The sequence below is a fragment of the Lolium rigidum genome, chromosome 7 (genome assembly GCF_022539505.1).
Source record: "Lolium rigidum isolate FL_2022 chromosome 7, APGP_CSIRO_Lrig_0.1, whole genome shotgun sequence".
Lineage (NCBI taxonomy): Eukaryota > Viridiplantae > Streptophyta > Magnoliopsida > Poales > Poaceae > Lolium > Lolium rigidum.
Genome location: NC_061514.1, coordinates 283,166,013 through 283,185,568, shown reverse-complemented (window position 1 = coordinate 283,185,568; position 19,556 = coordinate 283,166,013). Strand labels below are relative to the sequence as shown.

The 19,556-nt window shown below is 48.6% G+C and overlaps 3 protein-coding genes and 1 pseudogene across 3 annotated transcripts; 2 read left to right on the top strand and 2 right to left on the bottom strand.

Moving 5' to 3' along the window:
• Positions 1-9,071: 9,071 nt before the first annotated feature.
• On the top strand, positions 9,072-10,595 carry LOC124674918 (senescence-specific cysteine protease SAG39-like). Its single transcript, XM_047210974.1, has 2 exons — positions 9,072-9,510; positions 10,009-10,595. The coding sequence occupies exons 1-2, from the start codon at positions 9,072-9,074 to the stop codon at positions 10,593-10,595; spliced, it is 1,026 nt and encodes a 341-aa protein (XP_047066930.1).
• Positions 10,596-11,543: 948 nt separating this feature from the next.
• On the top strand, positions 11,544-12,239 carry LOC124672859 (annotated as a pseudogene).
• An 883-nt stretch (positions 12,240-13,122) lies between these two features.
• On the bottom strand, positions 13,123-16,785 carry LOC124674919 (gamma carbonic anhydrase 2, mitochondrial-like). Its single transcript, XM_047210975.1, has 5 exons — positions 16,563-16,785; positions 15,585-15,728; positions 14,606-14,731; positions 14,213-14,364; positions 13,123-13,678 (listed from the first exon to the last, which is right to left on the bottom strand). Exons 1-5 carry the CDS (start codon positions 16,675-16,677, stop codon positions 13,391-13,393), a joined length of 825 nt encoding a protein of 274 aa, XP_047066931.1. The 5' UTR covers positions 16,678-16,785; the 3' UTR covers positions 13,123-13,390.
• A 718-nt stretch (positions 16,786-17,503) lies between these two features.
• Positions 17,504-19,556, bottom strand: LOC124672858 (probable carboxylesterase 18). The gene is made up of 2 exons (XM_047209022.1): positions 18,560-19,556; positions 17,504-17,652 (listed from the first exon to the last, which is right to left on the bottom strand). Exons 1-2 carry the CDS (start codon positions 19,554-19,556, stop codon positions 17,504-17,506), a joined length of 1,146 nt encoding a protein of 381 aa, XP_047064978.1.

The window sequence follows — 19,556 nt, the reverse complement described above, 5'->3', positions numbered from 1 at the left end:
CCTCGTGTAATCCTGGAGCACTAGGCTCCGTCGGGGGAACGAGCATCGTGTTCGTACCAGCCGATGTCTCATTTGTGCTTGGGTATTCCTTTGATAGAGCAATCATCTGACTCCTGAGCTGTGGATCCACCCTCTTGCTGATAAAAGTTGGTCGCGGCTTGTCTCCATGGCCGATGTCGATTTCTTCCAGCTCATCAGCCGGGGTGAACCCATGCCCCAGCCTTCCGTCTCCTGTGAGGTCGACGCCAAATACTGGGAGAGCGGGTGGCGCGGATAACACGGTCCGATCGCTAGAATCGGCCTCCATCTTGATCATCGCTAGGACTTGGTGGCAGTGTCGGAGCCGATCGCGTGGGTCGGCTCTTTCTTCATTCTTGCTATGAGAGCAGTTGCCCTCGTCATTACCCTTACCGGGACGGTACCCAAGTTCTACCATGTTGATGCTGAACACGTGTCCTGGTTGGCCCTGGGAGCGGGTTCTGTGGAAAGAGCCGACGAGTTCGGCTTCGAGGACTGCCCTGATTTCGTCATGCTTCTTCTTGAGCTCATCAGGCAGATCCGCGTACGTGACCGGAGTGTCTTCCGCCATCTTGGATGTAGATGGCGATGTTGTCGATGTCGAGGGTTGTCCCACCGGGCGTGCCAGAATGTGTTGACGTCAGAAACCCACTGGCGGGTAGAGACGGGCAACACCGTAGAGCCGGGAACAACTAGGGCTGCGGCTGGCCCTAGTCCCTCTGAGCGACGACCCGCAAAGCCTCCCTGGTCGCACGCACCGATGTTTATCACAAGGGCGTGCCACCCGACCTATACCTGGTCGGGAAGGTGTGGATGATGCCTCGCTTAGTTTCCTGCAGGGCACACACGTAAACGTTAAATACGAGCCTCGATCGGCTCTCGAGGTTATCCTCGTGGATCGGCTCAAACAGCCGATCCACCCATGATTCGCACGAGGTGTCCGAATATATGGTGGTCCTGCTTGATCAAGGTAAAGCTAATGAGATCTACGACGATGTGGGGTTTTCACCGCATAATCGGATCGTCCTACTCCGAGTTGGGCCTCGCGGCCACGCACGGTGATCGTAAGCCGATCCTAAACAAGGCCTAAAAACCAACACGAGGTTGATCCTCGGAACATCCTCGCTTAGGGCCAACGAACGACACCCTACGTGCCGCTGGATCCTCCCCCTTTGTAAGGCCTAACTATTGCAGATATTAAACTAATCCTTGTAGAACAAGGAGCAATCGTAACGGATCAGATCTACTAAACTATGATCAAGCGGGGTGCCGCCCCTACACCTAAGATAGGCGTAGGGGCGGCTAGACATGCAAGGGTTGCACTACGAAAGCATGTAACATGAAGAACAATGCTAACCCTAACATGTCTAAGATAACTACGTTGCTCGCCATCAAAAAGGCTTCAGTACGAGCAACGCGTGAACAACGTAGGCAGGCTTGTGCTGCCTAGATCGCGAGATGCGATCTAGGCAGCATGACGCTTACCGGTAGAAACCCTCGAGATGAAGGAGTTGGCGATGCGCCGAGATTTGTTTGTGGTTGAACGTTGGTTGTTGTTTATTCCATAAACCCTAGGTACATATTTATAGTCCAAGTGGACTTTCTAATGTGGGCGTACACTAAACCGTGCACGAGATAAACTCTAACTTTTAATCTAGATACAATCTACTACAATTAAAGATACATGGGCAATCTGGCCCAACTCCACCGAACAGGGCCGCTTCAGAGATCCTCCACGCGTAATCTTCCAAGCCCATCCTGATCGCGGCCCACCTCCTGACTTGGTCAAATTCTGGTGATAACAGAACCGGAGAGAACCTTGGGATCATATGGGATGATCCTTGTTTCCACATGTACCTATGACCTAACCAAGCTAAAATGGAGGCACACGCCCACCGGGGGACCCCCGATGGGATGCAGTCAAAGGGGTAGACGGCGCGGTCAACAGAACTAGGGTTTCGTCAGAAATCGAGCATCGGATCTAGGGAATGGCCCCAAAACTTGTGTGTGTCCACATGGCATGCACAAAAGTGATTTGTGATGAGTCTACATCCAATGCTACCCCCCGGGTGTGTCCGGCTTCTCGGACGATGGGGTTCCTACACTTAGGCGGATTCGCATGTATAGGGGGAACTCCCTCGGAGGTGAACCGGAGAGAACCTTGGGATCATATGGGATGATCCTTGTTTCCACATGTACCTATGACCTAACCAAGCTAAAATGGAGGCACACGCCCACCGGGGACCCCCGATGGGATGCAGTCAAAGGGGTAGACGACGCGGTCAACAGAACTAGGGTTTCGTCAGAAATCGAGCATCGGATCTAGGGAATGGCCCCAAAAGTTGTGTGTGTCCACATGGCATGCACAAAAGTGATTTGTGATGGTTCTACATCCAATGCTACCCCTCCGGGTGTGTCCGGCTTCTCGGACGAGGGGTTCCTACACTTAGGCAGATTCTGCATGTATAGGGGTGAACTCCCTCGGAGGTGAACCGGAGAGAACCTTGGGATCATATGGATGATCCTTGTTTCCACATGTACCTATGACCTAACCAAGCTCAAACGTAGGCATACGCCCACCGGAGGACCCCCGATGGGATGCAGTCAAAGGGGTAGACGACGCGGTCAACAGAACTAGGGTTTCGTCAGAAATCGAGCATCGGGTCTAGGGAATGGCCCCAAAAGTTGTGTGTGTCCACATGGCATGCACAAAAGTGATTTGTGATGGTTCTACATCCAATGCTACCCCCCGGGTGTGTCCGGCTTCTCGGACAGGGGGTTCCTACACTTAGGCGGATTCCGCATGTATAGGGGGAACTCCCTCGGAGGTGAACCGGAGAGAACCTTGGGATCATATGGGATGATCCTTGTTTCCACATGTACCTATGACCTAACCAAGCTCAAACGTAGGCATACGCCCACCGGGGACCCCGATGGGATGCGATCAAAGGGGTAGACGGCGCGGTCAACGGTAACTAGGGTTTCGTCGAAATCGAGCATCGGACCTAGGGAATGGCCCCAAAAGTTGTGTGTGTCCACATGGCATGCCCATGTACCTATGACCTAACCGTCGACACACTTTGAGGATGGACAAAGGAGGTCTAACTAGAAGACAACAAACATGCATAGATAGGAGTCCGCAATCATTTTTACATTACAAAGTGCGTTAGTCGGGGTTGAACTTGAGACCTCCCGACTCTTATATTATATTGAATTAATGCACTAGCTAATAATTCGAACGGTTAGAAAGGACTAGGCTATATATTTTAGCGGGCGATAAATGAGCATGGATGAGCACCGAGGAGAAGAACATGTGCGGTGTAGCCGTAAATCCTAAACCTTGGTATTCTTGGCTTGAAGTTTTGATAAAAAAACATGTATATACATATATGGATGCATACACACATCTATAATACAAATAGAAAAAGAGTCTAAAAATAAAAAAAAGGTGTGCCGACGGTCAGCTGGCCGTCGGCACAGAACCCCACTTAAGTGGGGTCGACGCGGGCCGCCCTGCCTCATCCCCAAACGCCCTTCCCCCCGCGCCCACGCCCTTCCCCCCGCGCGCGCCGCCGCCGCCCTGCCCGCGCCGCCGCCATCCTCCCGACCGCCGCCGCCGCCTGCCACCGCCGCCGCCGCCGCCTCGCCGCACCCCTCCCCCGGCCCGCGCCCACGCCCTGCCCCCGCGCCGCCGCCGTCCTCCCGGCCCGCCCGCCCTGCCGCCCGCGCCGCCGCCGCTCCACCCGGCCGCCGCCGCCCGCTCGCCCCGCGCTCGTCCCCGCGCGCAGCCATCCGCCGCGCCGTCCCCGCAGCCCTGCCCCCTGCCCCCGGTAAGTTTCTTTTTTTCCGCTTTTTAGTTTTTGCAATTAGGTAGGTAATTGTAATTGTAATGTAATGTAAATTTGCAAATTGAAATTGAAATGAAGTAAACAATTTGCAAATTGAAATTGAATTGAAATTGAAATTGAAATTGAAATTGAAATTGAAATTGAAATTGAAAATAGAATTCTAATTGTAAATTTGCAAATTGAAATAGAATTTGCAATTTGAATTGAAATTGAAATGAAGTAAAGAATTTGGAAATTGAAATTGAAATTGTAATGTAAATTGAAATGAAAATGAAGGAATAGAAATGGAAATTGAAGTTTGCATTGACAAATTTTTATTCCCAATGGTCAGAAGAGGCAGACAAAAGTAGCCATAAAGATTCTTCGTTATCTCCCATTCATCAAAAGAATCCAGCGGCTTTACATGTTCGAGGAGACTGCCAAGCAGATGACATGGCATAAGACCGGGATAAGATTGCAGGATCGAGAAGAAACGGGTACCCATGGTACATCCATCCGATGGTCAATCATGGAAGCACTTCGATGAAAAGCACCCAAATGAGGCAAGTGAGGCTCGGAATGTTAGAATTGCGATAGCAACCGATGGATTCAACCCATATGGTATGTCGACTGCCGCGTACAGCCTCGCTGGCCCGTGTTTGTTATTCCGGCTCAATCTCCCTCCCGGAGTCGTAATGCAAAGGAAGAACATATTTTTGTCGATGATCCTTCCAGGGCCCGAATATCCGAGTGGAAGAAATTGAGTGTCTTAATGCAACCTACTTGTGGATGATTTGCACCACTCGTGGCATCACGTAGTACATTGACATACGACCGAGCATCAAAGAGAAACTTCATCATGAAAGTTTGGTTCCACTATTCGATGCATGACCTACCCGGTACGCCCTATTATGTGGGCATAGTACAGCTTGGTAAGTTTCCATGCCTAGTGAGCAGTGCACGAACTAGAATTCAGGCACCTAAAAGCTGGACACAAATATGTTGCCTTTGACAAACACCGCAAGTTCCTCGAGTCCGGGGCATCGGTTCGGATCCGACAAGAAAAACTTCACGAAAGGCGTAGTTGTGCTTGAACATAAAGAAATACCAAAGTTCAATGGTGCAACTGTTGATGCTGAGCTACGTGCTCTCCAGCCTAGTAAGGAACCCGGCCACCAATTTGAGGGAGGACACTAGGGAGGAGGAGGAGGAGTCTAGGGACGAGGAGGCTTCGACGGAGATGGCTCCGAAGAAGTTGCGGATTCGTGGGGAAGCGCAGGTTCCCGATGAGAGTAAGGAACCTGCTACGGAGGATGAGAAGTGGCTCCTTGTCCCGGGAAAGATAGAGTAAGTAGTAAGGTGATTTCATTTTCGTTATGACACTTAGCATTTTCTAATGTTTGATAATTGTGCAGGAATTTCACATACACGGGGAATGTCCGCGTGCCGGGGAGTCTGATTGGAGCTGCTATTAGGAAGTACTGGCCGGGGATGTACACTCCGGTCCTTGGGGGCGAGTCCAAGCTAGCCTACACTTGGGAAGACTTTGAGATAGCGCCTTACCCCGGCTTTACTTCCGCCGCCGACGCCGTGATCAAGAAGTTTTGGGTACGTAATGCATACTCTTTGGGTTTCGTTCATATGTAGTTGATAACCCCACCGTGATAACTCATGCCTCTCACACTTTCGTTATGCTTGATTGCAGCGCAATTATAGGGTGGCGACCGAGCATAAGGAGAGGGCGGACGTGATCCTCCGTAGCATGTGTCGGAAGTTGACACGGCAGCGGTGGTACAACCGAGAGGATCACGTGCATCGGCCACTTCTATGCCGAGCAGGGCGTAAGGTACACAAAGCCCGAGATTGTGCGGGGACTCGCCCCGGCTATGACGATAGAGCAATTCATGTCGGTAAGTAATTGTCAATGCGATTCTATGTACCGCGGCTAACTTGCAACTATATTGTTTGTTCTTCAAATGAGTTTTGATTTTGCAGGTTGTACCACATTGGGCTGATAATAATAAGAGGGCCGCCTTCATGGAGTTGGTCAAGAATTGGGTCGGCGAAAACCCCGATTTCAAGGCCGTGAGCGACCGGAACAAGGCCAACCGTGGGAATCAGGGAACACACAGTGCGGGGAGCAGCAGGCACCGATCGCTATCGGGAGCGTGCCGGTACATATAAAAATGGAACAAGCTACATTTTTTTGATTTTCGATGATATGCATAACATTTGTTTTGTGATGCAGGGGAAGAAGCTCGGGAGGGAAGTTGGTGAGATGGAAGCGTGGACGCACATGAAGCCGAGTGACGCCCGGTCCGAACGAGCCTCGGCCCGCGCCCGAGAGGTACTACGGCAAGGCCAAAGAGAGCAAGGAAAAATACTGCGAGGAGTACGCCAAGCTCCATCCGGAGGTGGAGGACCCGATGACCGAGCCGGTCGACGAGGTGGCGATGATGCCGGCGGGGTCCGGCCAGCCGCATGGACGTCCCGCCCGCCTTGCCGGGGGTTTCAAGCCTCGGAGGAACTTCACGCAGATCAAGGCTACCCTCCCCTCCGGCAGCCTACGCTACCTCCTCGCGGACTACATGCCGTTCTCGGGTAGAGGTAGATGTAAGTCATCCACACTTTCATCCTCTCGTTTTGACTCTTGTTCCCGAATGGCTATGTTGATGAGACGCATTATTTCTGAAATTGTAGACTCAGCTCGAGGAGGCCTATGCGGTAGCTTACGAGGAGTATCTCGAGAAGATTAAGGAGCATGACCTTGTGAAAGATGCCTATGTCCAGTGGACGAGCAACCGGATGGCGGTAAGTTTCAATCTCTATGGTTGCAAAACATCATAAGTCCCCATGTTTGAATCCGAGCTATCTCTCCCGTTTCTTGCGAGTTTCACTCGGTTCATGATGACTGGAGTGCGAGAGGAACCACTCCTGCAGCCACCTCATCCGGGGCCGACGCCGGTGTTCCCGTCCAAGGAGGAGTTCTATATCATGTACAAGCGTCGGCGTCGGTTGACCTCGGTAAGTTGCTAACTTGGCTAAGTTGCTAACTTGGTGTGACATGGCTAAGTTGCTAACTCCCTCCAACATGTAGGGATTGGGAGAATCCGGGAACGACACTCCTTGTGGTACGCCGATGCACCCCGGTCGCCATTCTCCTCGGTGCTTCGCCGAACCTCGGCATTTTTCTCGGTTCCGGTGGCTCTCGTCGTGGTTCTACCTCCCCGAGCACCGTCGAAATACAGTGGCCTCACTTCACCCACTCAGAGCTAGATCGTCTTGAGCTAGATCGTCACTCGGGTGGTGCACCACCATAGTTTCTACATTGTACTAGCACATGATGACACGCTTCATCTTTGTAGTGGATCCGGTGTATGTACCATGGTCTTGTATGCTATATTTGTGCTATTTGTGAGATTTGATGCTATATTTGTGAGATTTGGTGCTATACGGTGATATCTTTGTGCTATATGGTGCTATATATGTTACTGGACATTCAATATTATAATATGTGCAATTTCAGCAATTTTCTGAGCTAATAGAGCAAAAATGGCAAAAACTGAAAAAAACCTGGGCCGGCTGTGCCGACGGTAGGCCCGTAGCTGTGCCAAATGGCAGGGTCTGTGCACCGTCGGCACAGCTGGCCCAGCGCGCGTTTTTTTGTCAGTTTCGAAATTTTTCAGTTTTCGCGCCCACGCATTCTGGGAAAATCTGGGCTGCTGTACCGATGGTTTCACCGTCGGCACAGCCTAACGGCCTTCGCCAGCGCCGTCACTCCGTTGCGGACGAGCAACGCCCCGTGCCGACGGTGGCACGGCCGACGGCCACCGTCCCAGCCGTCGGTGCAGCGTGTGCCGACGGTGGTCCACTGTGCCGACGGTGATGGGAGCTACCCCGACCGGAAATGTGCCGACCAGCCTGTGCCGACGGTCACCGTCGGCACAGCCGGTTCCGACGGTTGAAGTGGTTGTGCCGACGGTACGGGGCCGTCGGCATATGAAGTTGTTCCCGTAGTGACAACACATGGTCGAGCGAGGGAGGGGGAGGTGGCAGGAAGCGAACGGCGGCGAGCGAGAAGCCATGCCTCAATGCTTCACATTTGTATATGTTCTTGCCTAGATTTCGTCATGTATCTCCTGCTAGCTAGTATCTTGCTAGGTATTTCGTCCGTTCCAAATAAGCTGGCACATATCTGTCTAGATATGTATGATCCAGACCCGTTTTAGCATGTATATACATGCGAATGTAGATAAATACGTGAAATTAATTTGGAATGAAGGGAGTAGAGCATAACTTTTTCCCTTTTGTGGTATCCAATATAATAAAAAGGTGATGCTGATACTCATGTTGTTTCTTCTGTGAACCCAGAAATTGAATTCAGCTTCCGGATGCCTATGCTCCCACCATCTAAAAACAATTATGTTTTTAATTACAGAAAAAAATGTATTTACATCTCGACAATTTATCTGTGTTCGCATAGTTTCGCGAAAACCTGATATTTTTTGTGATCGATGTAAAAAGATAAAACATTTCTCATAAAAAGTTTTATTTTATCACCAAATTGTGTCTTTTTACATAGCCCAAACGACAAGTCGATTTTTTATGGAAAGACTCTGTGTGGTAGCTTATTAAGATGTACATATAATTTTTTTCATTCTGAATATTTTAACATTTTAAAATGTACCAAAGATGCATTTAAAATAAAGAGAGCATATACACCCAGAAGGCAAAACATTACTCCCGTGTAAACCTTCCTTCTTATCTATTCATTTATCTCCAAGAAATTTGCTATAAATTCAACGAAACCAATTCCATTCATCCTGGTATAGTTGTGCTAGCTGACAGCCTGAAACCAACAGGTCTAAGGTTCAGATCCAGATTAACAGATTAAGGACACTGTGACCTGCGAGTAATTAAATTTGTGTGTTTGTTTAACTAGCCAACCTTATGGTCAACATACACCGACGGAACTATGTAAAATAGTGTTCTTCACCGCTGAACCCCAAAGCTAATCCATGCTTTTATTTAATACAAACTGATCCTCCATCCACTCACGGCACGCAGCAAATAATCACTGTCTTGCTAGTTGCTACCCCAAGGCATCTCACATCATCTAATCTATATATAGTCCACATTACACCCACAACTACCATCAACCCAGATCACCATATCCACCTCGAGCCCTCAGACTACTTGAGCTCCAACTTCTACTCCCAGCCGGCCATGGCTAGATACTCAATGAGTTACCTTGTCGCCCTCGCCTTGTGTGCCTGCATGCTTAGCGCTATGGCGGCACGTGACCTCGCCGACGATAGCTCCACAGTTGCGAGGCACGAGCAATGGATGGCCAAGTACGGGCGTGTGTACAGCGATGCAGCTGAGAAAGCACGACGGCTAGAGGTGTTCAAAGCCAACGTGGAGTTCATAGAGTCGGTGAATGCTGGGAATGACAAGTTCTGGCTCGAGGCCAACCAGTTCGCAGATATGACCAACGATGAATTCAGGGCTACTCATACAGGGTATAAACTTCCGGTGGGTGGTAGCAAGAGCCAGAAGATGACAGGCTTTAGGTACGCGAATGTCAGCCTCGACGCTCTCCCAACTTCCGTGGACTGGAGAACCAAAGGCGCTGTCACTCCCGTCAAGGATCAAGGCCAATGTGGTAAGCTCAAATTCAGTGTTTGGCCTTCTAGAGCAATTTCAATAGCATAGCCAACTGCTGGCTATAACAAGATGATATATCATTTGTAGTCATCATACAACTAACATGTACAATAGTTGGCTATAAGAAATGTAGTACTTTACTAATATATGGCCCACCTTTCACTCTCACAAAGTGCCTAGGAGCACGTACAAGAGCTGGCTATTGCATAGTAGCCCATCTCCCTTCTCTCTCCTCTTCTCTCTCATCCAACTCATCTAAAATATATTATTTAATGTCTTATAGTCAGCTGACTAGACTCTATTATACTTGCTCTTATCAATTCACACATCAACTAAATGAGTGAAGTTCTCAAAATTAGTGAGATTGTATTGAAAATGAGAACTTGTACAGGGTACAATATCTTACTGTACACATACAAATTATTCCATAATTATATTATGTTTCTATGGACCAATTGTGTCAGTGACTAACTACCAAATCATGCCTATATTTCAGGGTGCTGTTGGGCGTTCTCCACAGTTGCCTCCATGGAGGGCATTGTGCAGCTTAGTACCGGCAAACTGATCTCTCTATCAGAGCAGGAGCTCGTGGACTGCGACACCTCGGACAATGGCTGTGGCGGCGGGCTCATGGACAATGCCTTTGAGTTCATCGTCCAGAATGGCGGCCTCACCACCGAGACCAACTACCCCTACACCGGCACAGATGGCTCCTGCAACTCCAATAGGGCATCCAGCTCCGCCGCATCAATCAAGGGGCATGAGGACGTGCCGGCCAACGACGAGGCATCTCTACAGAAGGCGGTGGCAGCACAGCCTGTGTCCGTGGCACTTGATGGAGGGGACGACCTCTTCCGGTTCTACAAGGGTGGTGTGCTATATGGTGACTGCGGAACGGACCTCGATCATGGTGTTGCTGCAGTCGGGTATGGTGTGGCTGACGATGGGAAAAAGTTTTGGGTGATCAAAAACTCGTGGGGCACGTCATGGGGTGAGGATGGTTATATCAGAATGGAGAGGGACATCGCCGACAAGCAAGGTCTCTGCGGTCTGGCCATGCAGCCCTCATACCCGACGGCATAGAGGGATATAATCTTCATGTTCAAACTGATACACCTTTGAATCCTTTGTATGTATACACATATAATACCTGAAATCGTGAATTACCTTGTAAAGCAATGTATGTTGTGGTGAGTAAACATATGGAGCACTTTAAAATTGTGAAACTGAATCATGCAATTTATTTCTCGAAATGGTGAGTATGGCTTCGACCTCTTCATATATTGATGCACCGAACTATTTTTACTACTTAATTTAAAATTCAAATCAATCCATCCCAAGGATCATGTAAGGTTGATATGTCGTCATCCAGCCTAATTCATTAGCGACTGTCTCATGGTCGCAACTAGTAGCCATGAGTTTATCAGTTCATCCTATTGGGAGTTGAAAAGATCAAAATTGGATTCAATGTGAAGCCATTACGAAGAACTTGCAAAAAATTGGAACCTCCAGTCTCAACATAAAGCTAAAACCCCTTGTTGATTCCATTTAACCATCAATTTTCGAACTTACTTATCATATTTGTTGGTGGTGGAATATTATAAGTAAAGAAAGAGCACAATGCACGTACACTAAATACGTGTGTTTTGACGTCCAAAAGTATGAATTAAGCCACTAATTCTCGCACCGACAAATCTGCAGTAAATTCAACGAAACCAAGTCCCTTTTATCCCGATTTGTCGAGACTCGAGAGCCTGAAACCAACAAGTCTAAGGTTCAGATTCAGATCAGGAGATCGCCAGAAACATCCGGAGGAGACGAGTGTCAAACAAGAGATCACTATCATCCTGGAATTCCATGGAGGAAATTTTGACTAGCGATTAGTAGCCAAGTACTAGCACCCCGGCCCCAAGAAATGTCATTGCTAGCTCGCTATAAACACCAGCAGAAACGCGAAGCTGCTACGAACTTCATTTGCACAAAGAAAACAAGGAGCAAGAGATCATCGCGGAGAAGAAGGAAACGACGGCAATGGCGGGTGGGGAAGGAGACGTGAAGCTGCTGGGCCTGCGGCTGAGCCCATTCGTGGCCCGAGTGCGCATGGCGCTGGACGCCAAGGGCGTGGCCTACGAGTACGTCGAGGAGGACCTCGCCGCCAAGAGCGACCTCCTGCTCGCCTCCAACCCGGTGCACCGGAAGGTCCCCGTGCTCATCCACGCCGGCAAGCCCGTCTGCGAGTCCCGCGTCATCCTGGAGTACGTCGACGAGGCCTGACCCAGCTGCGCGCCCAACCTCCTCCTTCCCGTCGGCGCACTCGAGCGCGCCGCCGCGCGGTTCTGGGCCGCCTACGTCGACGGCGAGCTGTTCCCCGCCTGGGGGCGCGTCATGATGGCCCGGACGGAGGAGGAGAGGGCAGGGACGGCTGCCGAGATGGTGGCGCGCCTGGAGGAGGCTTTCGCCGGGTGCTCGAACGGCGGCGCGTTCTTCGGCGGCGACACCGTTGGGTACCTCGATCTCGTGCTCGGGAGCAACCTGTTCTGGTTCGAGGCGCTAAGGAGGATGTTCGGCGTGAGGTTGATCGACGAACGGAGGACGCCGCTGCTGGCGGCGTGGGCTGAGCGGTTCGGTGAAGCCGCGGCGGCGAACGGGGTGGTGACGGACACGCTCGTGGACATGGCGGTGGAGCACGCCAAGAAGCTCCGGGCTGCTGCTTTGGCCAGGAAGTGAGCAGTGGAGCTTCTTCAGTTTTTTTACTCTAGTGTTATGGATCAGGGATAGTTCAGTGAGATTTAGCTTCATGCGAGAAAGAAAGAAAGCAGATAAATCATGGCCTCGATTGGAAGCTGAGGTGTACTTCTAGTAGTCATAAAAATAAAATAGAATTATACAAGATCGATACAGTACGTATCCATCATGCGGTACAAAATTCTAAAACGAAAGTAGAACAGTGAAATAAAGAAGACAAATGCGTTATGAGATACTAGGTGAAGATGGAACGCTCTATTAGGTGAGATCATAGGATCAGCAAATAAAATTCATTTGTAAAAAATGCAAAAAATCTAGTACTTATATACAACCTACCTAGAGGCTGTATCTACAACTTCAAAAAAATAATCAGCTCAAAAATCCATCTATAGATAGAGAAAAAAAAGACAAACTTTCTTGTTAATAGTGTAGTTTTAGGTGAAGAGGATTTCACACTATTCACATCCAAGATTTGTCTTTTTTTCTTTAAGTGTAGGTCAAATTTGAAGCCGTAATATTTAGGAGTTGCATATATAGCACACATATATTTTTTCAATATGTTAGAATATTTAAACATATTTTATCTGTTAAAAGTTTTGATCTCATAGATCTTATAAAAAGTCAGATCCTACCCACAACAATCTACCAATCAATAGTAGAGTATTTGAATTTCCTGCTATTGCCATCATGATTTGTCTTAATTGTTTCTTATGTGTGAATCTGAATCTGAAATTAGTGGCAAGTTAAAAGCAAACCTCCATGACCTTTTAGAGCCAGTTGGTAGATTGGTACACAATTTAAAAGAAAATTTAGTAAGAAAAAAAATGTTGAATAAGCCTTCCAAAGGCAAACACGTACACGCCCCAACAGGCACCTCTACGGTGCAAAACATCACTGCTTCAACAATGTGCACAGTGCAATACATACCGAATGTGCAAAAGTGATACCAGGCTTCTCTTCATTTCAATGGAAAAGAGATGTACTGTATATGGTCGATCCTACAACAACGCTCGACCCAAATCTTATTGGGCATGGAAAAAACAGAGAACAAGACCAAGACATACGTCAAATGTTCCAAGTCACCATATAACAACACCAAGCATCCCAACAGGGGCTTGACAAGAGAAAATCGTTCAGTGAGCAACGGCGGACGCCTTAGCCTTGTCTGGGAGGATGTTGTCGGGAAGGATGAGCTGTGGCGGGATCTCCCGGACCACTCCAAGCATCGAGTCGTACTCCTCGTCTTTGTGAGCAAACTTCTTCCTCAGCTTCTTCTCGAGCTCAATCTCATCGAAGCTCTTGTCATTCTCGGCTGCGTGAACTTGAGCTAAGTTGAAGTAGTTGGTTGCTGATTGGGAGATGAAGGCAATCTCCTCCTCCGTAAGCTTTCTTAGGAACTTAGCAGGATTACCAACCCAGACCTGATCATGTCAGGAAATCGTATGACTTAGTGGGGTCAAACAAGACAGGATTTCTTTTCAAAATAGTAACACACCAGTGTCTTTCAGCTGTTAAATAACCAGTTCAATTAATTGTTGAATCCAGAATATGACTATATGAGCTTCCAGCTTCCAAACATAAACTAGAGCATATAATATGGACATCAATATACACTTGGTTTGGTTGTTCTCCAGCAGAGATGCTCCTAAACACCAGGCAGGTTTATTTAACTATATATTGTATTGTAAAGCATAAGATGTAATCGATCTTTGCGAAAATATGGCTCCAGGCTTAACCCAGGCGCATTGATTGAATTATTTAAACTGTGCATGGCATTTGTTTGGAGCAGGAGAATGACATTCTTCAAAACAAACATGTCACTGCAGAATGCCAATCTTATAATGTACAAAGGTGACCAATCTATTAAGTAACATAATGATGACAGTTAAATGCATAGTGCCCATCTACCAAGCGTAAAATTGAATTATCAAGACTCAAAATAGCAAGAAAGTAACCTCTCCAGAAGGAATCCTCGTGTTCTGCTTAACAAGGGATCCCGCACCAACCATGCTGTGCTTTTCAACAACCACTCCGTCAAGCAAAGTGGCACCCATACCAACAAAAGCTTCATCCTCAATGGTGCATGCATGTAAAATAGCACTGTGCCCTGGAAGAAGTTCACTACTTTAGGCAATAGTATAGCAGTCGGTTGTCCAGATAAAATGAAGTTCAGCAATTTAGATCCATAAATTGATCACAAGAATGAGAGAAAGACCATTTTTACAAGTTTTTTGGTTAAATTGGCATGCAATGGCTGTCTTCGAGGTAAACTAAAGCAACATCTTAGTAAGCATACTGGAGTTGTTACCAATATTAATCTAGAATAAGTGGACTAGCTCTTTACTGACCTACTGTAACATTGCTTCCAATTATGGTTGGGAGGACATTCCCGCTTATGTTAGTTTTTGCAACATGTACAAGAGTGTTGTCTTGTATATTTGATCCAGATCCAATACGAATGCCGTTGACATCACCTGAAGAAAAGAACAAAAACAGTTAAACTATAAACACTGGAATATGTAGTTAAGCTAGTAATAAAGCATAACATCAACATGATACAAGATCATTTTCCTTCTTGAACTTGACTATGAATGCTTGGTTGGGAAGTAACATTGGTTTCCAAGGTATTACTGCTGCATGGACTAGGAAACAAATATAGCATGGCAATCTGATAATAATGCAGCTCTAGATGTCTTAAGGCCTCACCAAACCTAATTCTCTACGAAGTTACTGATGTCATCAAGAAAAGGTGTATGATGCTTCAATATCACATTCACATTTTCTATAACAGATATAACAATTTATGAAAACATGTGGAGTAAACATGGTTTGGAGCTCTCTAACCCATTTTTTTGGTCGTGTGCGTGGTATTAACCTAATCAAAACACCCTGTATATCATTGCAGAATAGACAATATGTTTCTTGCTGACCATTCTCATTGGTATCCTGGATCTAGTGAGAAAGCCGGTATATAATCTACAGAAAGCTCTGGGTTCGTAACAATAAAAGTTTTTGTGTTAGTTTTGCTGCAACAAGGTTAAGTTACAGGAAAAACCCGAAATTATTTAACAATTTAGACTCCATGTAAAAATCATTAGATGGCAAAAGCGTGTACTGTAGCCAAAAAAATCTACCTAAATGTGCTTAGTGCTGCTCAATAAGAATGTGCATCCTATGACAGTTGATGATTATGTTCTGTTGCATATAAACCTTTACTCTGAGGATGGTGTTGTCAAACACAAGTTCATCTAGAGCCCCTCTTTGTTTGAAGAAAACATTGTGCAAACACGAACGGGGATATAATGAGCTAAGGGTTGATGAGTTTACCTCTCAAAACGGAGCCATACCAGATTGAGGATCCATGTCCAATCTGAACATCACCAATGACTGCTGCACTGGGAGCAACAAAGACATCTTTGTCGATTCTTGGCTCTTTTTCGAATATGCTCATAATTGTACGATGTCTGGATACTGAAAAAGGGCACACAAAAGGATTATTGCCAGTTAGGGATGAAGTTTCTGAATCTCACCAAGTAATGCATAGTTCTACAATTATCTATCAAGTTATACACAAAGAGCCCCAAAATAGCAAAAATAATCTCCCTATCGCTCCGTTCAATTCATTTAAAGTCCTGGTCATTTACCAATTGAAGCATGTTGACAGTTAATCAGCAGTAACTATAGCTCAGCATACAGCTCAAGCAGAAAATGGCATTGTTCAAGATGCTAGGGAACAAGTTAGATACATAATCACTTAATCACTTTAAACAGACAAGCAAATACAACATTCCAGCAAAAAAAAAAGTCATGAATTACTAATTGCAATGCAACATTTCACAGATACTTGATTTACAGCTACTTTAATCATGGCCACAGGAACAGTGCCTCAGCATGCTTGATTTACAGCTACTTTAATCATGAGTATCACTAACTGCAACGCAACATTTCTCAGATAGCTGACAATACTGCAAGGGAATACAAACAATAGCAAACCTGGACCGAGACCTAACTGTTAGGCCCAATTCAACTCTCAAATCACACTACCAGTATCCATTTCTGCCCCAGTTCCAACCTCTACCATGCCACATCCAGAGGTTATGAGCCTACCAACGAGTGTAGCTGCCACTTAATCAAACTGATCTGGTACAGAACATTTCCGAAACAACAAACAACGAGTGCGACGAATGGCCACCGTTTACCAACGAGCCAAGACTGCGGCCACAGGAAATCGAAACGACTACATAGCGTCTAGGGAGCAGCCGGTGGCCAGGCTGAGGGAGGAGAGAAAGAGGGAAGGATGGTTACCCTGCTCCTCGACGCGGAGGCCGCCCTGCATGGTGGATCCGAGGCGGTCCATGGCCTGACCCGTGCCGCGGATCCACTTGCCCACCGTGTAGATCGCGCGCCCGAGGGTCCCCATGTCGCTCCCCCTCCTGCGCGCTCGATCTCTGGCCCGGTCGGGGCTCGCCGCCGGCAGCCGCGGGCGAGGTGGGGTTTAATGGCGTGTGGGTGGAGACGGCGAGGGGAGGTGGGAGATGAGCAATGGCTGCGGCCGAGGGAGTGGGACTGCAGGAGAGAGAGAGAGGAGGTCAATAGCTCTCGGCCCAACGTTGATGGGCCTTTCTGTTGACCCAGAGTTATTGGGCCTGTAGCCTGTATACAGGTCGGCCTATATCAGGCCTTTGTTTTTGACAACTGACAAGCATATATCAGACCTTCGTCCGAAGAACTTGCCTACCTATTGGTTGGTCGTTCCCTCAAAAAAAAACCTATTGGTTGGTCGCAGCATTTGCTTGCATCTGTCGAGATCATCTTTGCAGAGTCATGTTAAACTGTGTCAAGTTTATATTTCTGAATGGAAGTTTGTTTGGTTTTTAACAAAAAAAATTTAGCCACTTTATACGTGTTGTGTGGTTGCCAACTAGGCTGCAATGTGCACTCAACTACGAATGTTGGCCTGATTGGTAATCTACATGATGTAATTCTAGTTAACACTTCTCCCAAGTGGTGACATTACCTCTCATCAGTTCGGACAAAGAGGCATCATAACCGTGAATGAAATTAACAAGCAAGATTGTTATAACGCCGTTCGGTCCTAGCTACTTCCAAATAGCAGTTTAACACAGCAAGGTAAGTCCTAGCTAATCACGAATGGTAGTTCAGAACGCACAACTAGTCGAGTCATACACACAATCAGGAGTAATTCATGACACAAAACACAACATGGTAATGCCTCTCTTCTTTTTTCAGATCCTGGTATGGCCTCTATCAATGTACATATCGTCCGTCCACTCCTGCCTCCTATTTTTCCAAGCCACGTTATCGGGGGCAGCAACGCTACGGCCAACATCAACCTCATCAGGCTGAACATCATGCTCGTCCGGGGAGAACGAATCTACACCCAGCCGAAGATCCAGTTATGCATATTGCAACAAGCCAGCACTAGCTTAACCTGGGTGGAGAAGGTGTGGAAAGGCTTCTGGTCAATGATCTTAAATATGTTTTTCAGAGCTGCAAATGCCCTCTCGACAGTGACCTGAGGCTAGCATCTTCGCTCCAAAGCATCCACCTCGTCCTAGCCCCCGCAGCGTCGTGGATAACGACGAACGAGAGCGACACGTCGACAAATAGATCCCGCCAAATCTGAACAAAGGTGAGAAGGCCAAGCCATCAATCTGAAGAATCTACAAGCACACGATGCCATCAACTCCAAGACGTCACCGTGAAAATTGGTGCCGGTGTAGGAGTAGAGTTGGAGCGGATTTATTGGCCCGATCGCCGCTCTCGCCACCCCAACAACACACCACATAAGATAAACCCTAACTTAAAAACTAGAGTGGCAAGTAGAGGGAGAGGAGACCAGCCTTCACGCCGGCGGAGATCTGGGGGTGGGAGCGGTTGTCACATCCGCCTGCTGTAGCGAGAGACGAAAGGGCAGGTGTGTACATATACTCTCTCCGTCCCACGAAGGTTCTCTAAGATTTGTTAAAATTTAGATGTATGTAGATACTAAATAGCATCTATCTATATACATATAATTTTGATAAATATCACAAAACCGGAGGGAGTACAATGTTTGAGAACGAAGCAAAAAAAAAATAGAAGCAAATTGCTTTTTCAAAGCAAGGAAAAAATCCAGAAAAAACACGTGAAAATTTTATTCACCTGGCTAGAAACTTGGAAAAGTTTCGGTTGGTCATCACAGTACAAACGGTAAACACCACCAGCAACGGCAAATTACATCACAAATTTATTCACGCATTAAAATGGCGCCGGATTGTTTGTCCCCCGCATTTACATACACCGATGCTCATCGACGAACAGCTTCATGTCGGCCACGAGCTTGCCGGAGTCGGCGATCTCCGGGAACGCGTGGAAGCCGTGGAAGGCACCGGGGTACTCCACCACCCGCACGTCCTTCCCCTTCCCGCGCAGCGCCTCCACGTACCGCGCCTGCCAGCCCTTGAGCAGGTCGAGCCCGCCGACCGCCACCATGGCCGGCGGGAACGCCTCAGCGAGCTCCACGCCCTCGCCGCAGACTCGAGCTGCCGCGTGGTCCCGGGTGGCGCCCTCCGGCAGAAACTCCCTCCAGTAGGCGTCCGTCGCCCCCATCGACAGCGACGCACACACCTTGTCCAGCTCCACCTCCGCCTCCGTCCGCTCCTCGCCCCCGAAGAAGGGCTGGATCAGAATCACGCCGGCGAGGCGGAGTGACGATGATGTGGTGGACATGGCTGCCGTCCAGCGCTGGGCCACATGGTGCACGATGTTGCCGCCGGCGCTGTCGCCGGCGAGGAAGCAGCTGGAGAGGTCCACGGGCACGGCGAGGTCGGCAGGTAGGCCGTTGGCGTCGAGGTAGCGGAGCACGTCCACGCCGTCGTCGTAGGCGGCCGGGAAGCGGTGCTCCGGCGCGAGGCGGTAGTTCACGGACACGACGATGGCGCCGAGCCCGCTGCAGAGACGGCGGCAGAGGGCGTCGTACGGGCGGGACGCCGCAGAGAACAGCGAGAAGCCGCCGCCGTGGAAGAAGACGACGACGGGGAGCGGCGCGTCGGCTGCCGACGACGAGGGCGAGAAGACGCGCGCCCAGAGGCCGCGGGAGGCATCGACGGTGACGTCGGCGGAGCGGACCCCCGAGGCGTCCGGTCGACGTTTCGCGGCGACGTGGAGGTCGGCGAGGGAGCAGAAGAGGCGCCGGACACTGCCGTCGCGCCGGTGTGCAAGGGAAAACGCCGCCAGCTGGATGCGCACCGTCCACGGCAGGGCCGGCGGCCGGACCGCGTCCTCAGTGGCAGCCAT